General features: G+C 38.3%; 1 protein-coding gene across 1 annotated transcript; it reads right to left on the minus strand.

The window, feature by feature from the left end:
• Nucleotides 1–559: 559 nt before the first annotated feature.
• LOC141167552 (olfactory receptor 1468-like) lies at nt 560–1,477 on the minus strand. The gene has a single exon (XM_073654942.1). It carries the CDS (start codon nt 1,475–1,477, stop codon nt 560–562), a length of 918 nt encoding a protein of 305 aa, XP_073511043.1.
• Between the last annotated feature and the right edge of the window lie 4,028 nt (nt 1,478–5,505).

Raw genomic sequence — 5,505 nt, forward strand, 5'->3', positions numbered from 1 at the left:
GGCTCCTTCATCCTCTTCACTATTCCTGCTGAGACAAGGCATCCGTTGGACTGCACCTCCCAATATTTTGCATGCAGGCGTGGTAACCTCCTCCCTCCCTACTTCACCATTATATGATCAAAAATAGCTTGGATTGAATCCAAGTAGCTGAGCACCTGTTAAATAGCAGCAAAACAAATGGACAATTGACCTGTGCATTGATGGGCCACAAGAATGCAAATTCAGATTTAATGAGAGATCGTGCAATGTATTCACGCTGAGATAGCAAATGGAAGTGGGTGACATTCCAGCATCATTCAGTGGCAATGAGGCAATGCAAGAGAAGTAGACAACTAACCATGACCAAACGGGTCTCCTCCTGAAATACTAAGCTTGCTCACAACTGGCTCTTGTTCATATTGTGCCACATAAAATACAAATTCTAATGAAGCAACAAAACATGAAATTATCTCAACAAGACAATTTTAGACTTTACGAGGAACAATAAATGTTTCTGACTTCAATTTAGCTTATGATCCAATTCCAGCAGAGCTTAGAGATCTGCAATACATCAGACAGATTAGAAAGTTTCTTGCACGGCTTTCTTAATATCTTTGTTTCTAAAACTATATATAATGGGGTTGACCAATGGAGTAAATACAGTATATAGCAGTGATAGGATTTTATTAACATCAGATGATTGTCGTTTTGTTGGAAGAATATACACACTGAATAATGTGAAGTAGAATATGGAGACCACAGTGAGGTGGGAGCTACAGGTGGAGAAGACTTTGTGTCTGCTGACATTAGATGAAATCTGCAAGATGGCATGGACAACGTTACCATAAGAAATAACAATTATAATGCTGGGAATAACCACTAATGGAATGCTTAGAAAATATATTGATAGCTTTATAGGAAATGTATCAGAACAGGAAATGTCTTGTAAGGGAACAAGATCACAGAACAGATGGTCAATGATGTTTGGACCACAGAACTTTAGCCGTAATAATAGTAAAATGTAAATTAATGAAAGGGAAAAACTGAGCAACCAGATGATGACGACCAACTTCCAGCACAATGTACCTGTCATGATAGAGATGTAATGAAGGGGCTTACAGATGGCCACATATCTGTCATAGGACATCACTGCGAGAAGAAGACATTCACATGCTTCCGTGACACAGAAGAAATACAACTGGACCATACATTTGGGAAAAGTAATAATCACCCCATTATTCAGTAGGATGTGGAAGATGTTGGGGGCAATATCTGTGGGTAGCAAGATGTCACTGATGGACAGTTGCGAGATGAAGAAGTACATTGGGGTGTGGAGGTTCTTGCTGGTGGAGACCAGGGTGATGATCAGGAGGTTCCCACATATTGACGCATTGTAAACTATGAGGAGCAGAGAGAACAAAAAAATTCTCAAATTCAGGCTGACTTTAAATCCTAAGAGAAAAAACTCATTGACCAAAGTGATATTGTTCTCCTGCATTAAAGGAAAAAGACAATTCAGAAGTAAATTGAATTAAGTCTCAAATACGGTTAAATTGTGTTTTTCATTAAATCAAATCAGGCTATAGTTCAATTACATACATCCTACTGAACCTTAACACCAACATTTGTTTTTCCTTCTAATGTACAATTTAGTTGCAAATGGCTTCCAGAATATTCTTTCTATATATTCTATTACATAATATATATTCTGATTCTAATACATAGATGAGATTTGCTCATTGTAACACACGTTCCATCAGCCCAGTAACCGGCATACTATTACTGATGGATCTGATTCTCGTGTGTAACAGGACAGGGAGCTGAAGCCATGATTTATCTGTATGTACAAGATGAGATAATTCTTACACTACAAAAAGCCACAAATCGTTATCAGACATTTTGCTTATTATGAATACATTTTACATCTGCTTTGGGCACTTTAGCCCACTAGAAATGAGTTAACTGATTTTATGCAAATTAAATTCCTGTTGAATTCTTAAGAATTTGATAAACTCAAAAAATTTCAAATAAAGGGCAATTCGCTTAGTTCAAAACACCAAAAATTACCAGCATCATTTTACACATTAGAGAAAATTGTATCAGGCAGAGAAGGATAAAATATCCACGAGAAGGGTCAGGTGTTCTATTCCATAATGTTTGCAGCTATTATATCACATGATAAAGTGCAGCCAATCAGCAATTAAAAAATAGCCTGTTTGAAAGCCAAGCTATGGAATGCAGCAGCTATTTTGTAGTTAATCTAAATAGTGAGAGCACATAACCTTACAGTTCATCTGTAGAGATTAGAAGAGAAAGCCATAAAACTGAAGAAACTGCACAGACAGTATGTGACATGACAACAGTGAAGGACAGATACCATTTGTCTACCTATAACCATATACGTGGAGGTCACTTTGACATTACTATTTCTGTGCTTGCTTTAAAGAGCTTAAATGAGGTTCAATAAAGTTCTAGAAGACCTCAGAGTGTTTTACACAATTTTTCAGAGTAGTTGGCAAATAGACATATCTGGTGAATTCTCATTTCAGCGTTTGCTTGTCTTATCCCAACACTTTCATTACATGAATTATCACATGCAAGAATACTTGGTTGTGGAGCTGAGGAGGAAAGAAGACTAATAAGACTAATAGGGTAGGAGTCTAAAATGATAATTTTTACCTTAGGCATCACAGCCCTACCTGTCCCCAACCACAAGATAGTATTTGTATTTCCGGTCACATTACTCACATAAAATGTTATCAAGTTTTTCAAATCCATTTTCCAAATCTTCAATTTCTATCCCCCGTGAGAAGCAGTCATTTCACAAAGAGGATAAGGCACATGTGCAGTATATATACTCAATCAGGAGCTGAGATACTGAAGGGAGTCTATGGAGATTATTCGTAGTTTTCTCTTGTGTCTCCTTTACTTATGGTCATTACGGAATTGAAAAATAAAATTGTCTTTAATAATTGTCGGGTGCAGCTAAATTATTGCCTTAAAATAATGCGTTGATAAGAAAGTAAAAGTACAATATGCAACAGTAAAGTAAATGTGCATATAAAATCTGAAATTATTGTATATTCTACTGGTCTTAATATACAAATAGTGCACTGATTCCTCAGAGAATTGTGACTCATTGAAGATACCTGTAAGGTGTATTTCACATGGCCTACAATTTTCAGAACTGTCAAAAATGTTTAGACTATTTTGCTCCAAGACCAGCTGACTGACTATACTCAGCTTCAGACCTTCAACCTTAGTTAATTTATGCTTTAATAAATTTAAGAGAACCTTTCACCAAGTTTTTCACATTGAACTGGACACACACAATGAATAACAGATGCAGAATAAAACTTTACTTTCATTCAATTTTGCTTTCTCCGTTGCACACATACTAGATTCAAAGTCTTTGGCACCCATTGAGTTATAATGTGTATTGGGTGTTACCAGATTGTTTTAACTGGAGAACTGTACTTATTCCCCCGGCATGATTCTGACGAATCAAAAGAAGGCAGCTTATTATCTAGCTGTTAAATGACTGTTACTGCCATTATGGCTCAGCTTAATGGCTGTCAATCTCAATACTAGGCCATTAGCGTCGTATTTTCTTTTGGTGTCCTGATCATTACACCGGCCCTAATGTGGGTTACCGATACTTCCCGCTAGGCCACAAGTCCTAGATACACTACCGTTCAAAAGTTTGGGGTCACCCAGACAATTTTGTGTTTTCCATGAAAACTCATATTTTTATTCATCAAATGAGTTGCAAAATCATTAGAAAATATCGTCCAGACATTGGCAAGGTTAGAAATAATGATTTTTATTCGAAAGAATAATTTTCTCCTTCAAACTTTGCTTTCGTCACAGAATGCTCCCTTTGCAGCAATTACAGCATTGCAGACCTTTGGCATTCTAGCTGTTAATTTGCTGAGGTAATCTTGAGAAATTTCACACCCATGCTGCCTGAAGACCCTCCCACAAGTTGGATTGGCTTGATGGGCACTTTTTGCGTACACACGGTCAAGCTGCTCCCACAACAGCTCAATGGGGTTGAGGTCTGGTGATTGCACTGGCCACTCCATTACAAATAGAATACCAGCCGCCTGCTTCTTCCCTAAATAGTTCATGCATAATTTGGAGGTGTGATTTGGGTCATTGTCCTGTTGTAGGATGAAATTGGATCTAATAAAGCGCTGTCCACAGGGTATGGCATGGCATTGGAAAATAGAGTGATAGACTTCCTTATTCAAAGTCCCATTTACCTTGTCCAAATCTCCCACTTTACCAGCACCAAAGCAACCCCAGACCATCACATTACCTCCATCATGCTTGACAGATGGCATCAGGCACTCTTCCAGCATCTTTTCAGTTGTTCTGCTTTCCACAAATGTTCTTCTGTGTGATCCAAACACCTCAAACTTTAATTCGTCTGTCCATAAAACTATTTTCTAATCTTCCTCTGTCCAATGTCTATGTTCTTTTGCCCATATTAATCTTTTCCTTTTATTAGCCAGTCTCAGACATGGCTTTTTCTTTGCCACTTTGCCCTGAAGGCCAGCAACCTGGAGTCGCCTCTTCACTGTAGACGTTGACACTGGCGTTTTGCGTGTACTATTTAATGAAGCTGCCAGCTGAGGTTCTGTGAGGCGTCGATTTCTAAAACTAGAGACTCTAATGTCCGTGTCTTGTTGCTCAGTTGTGCAGCGGGGCCTCCCACTTCTCTTCCTACTCTGGTTAGAGCCTGTTTGTGCTCTCCTCTGAAGGGAGTAGTACACACCGTTGTAGGAAATCTTCAGTTTCTTGACAATTTCTCGCATGGAATAGCCTTCATTTCTAAGAACAACAATAGACTGTCGAGTTTCACATGAAAGTTATCTTTTTCTGGCCATTTTGAGAGTTTCATAGAACAAACAAATGTATTGCTCCAGATTCTCAACTAGTTCAAAGGAAGGTCAATTGCACAACTTATCAAATCAGCCAAACCGTTTTCAGCTGGGCTAACCAACTTGTGCAAGGGTTTTCTAGGGTTTTCTAAACATCCATTAGCCTTCTTACACAGTTAGCAAACACAATGTACCATTAAAACACTGGAGTGATGGTTGTTGGAAATGGGCCTCTATACACTTATGTAGATTAGCAACAAATATGGATCAGCATATAATTGTTGTGCAAACAAAAAACTATAATAACCTACAATTAGATTGCACAACAGCAGGTAACAGCAAAATTCGAAAAACTGTATTTGATAAAATTTAGACATACAGGATCAACAATACAGGATCCAACAGGTGGTATACAAAAGGTGGGGTACTAGAATAATAATCGAATGAGGTCGCGGCATGGGAGCGGAAGTGACGTCGGGATGCGCTCCAACGGGGAACGCACAAAGGAATATAACATACCAGAAGTTCTAGGTAATGTCGGTAATGGTGGAATGCAATGGAATGCATTAGAAAGACCGGACAAGGGTAATGGAGGTGAAAACTGTGTCTAATTAAAATAGAAAGGATAGGGAAGTGGGGG

The sequence above is a fragment of the Phyllobates terribilis genome, unplaced genomic scaffold (genome assembly GCF_046119375.1).
Source record: "Phyllobates terribilis strain yellow unplaced genomic scaffold, ASM4611937v1 Scaffold_11__3_contigs__length_659146591, whole genome shotgun sequence".
Classification (NCBI taxonomy): domain Eukaryota; kingdom Metazoa; phylum Chordata; class Amphibia; order Anura; family Dendrobatidae; genus Phyllobates; species Phyllobates terribilis.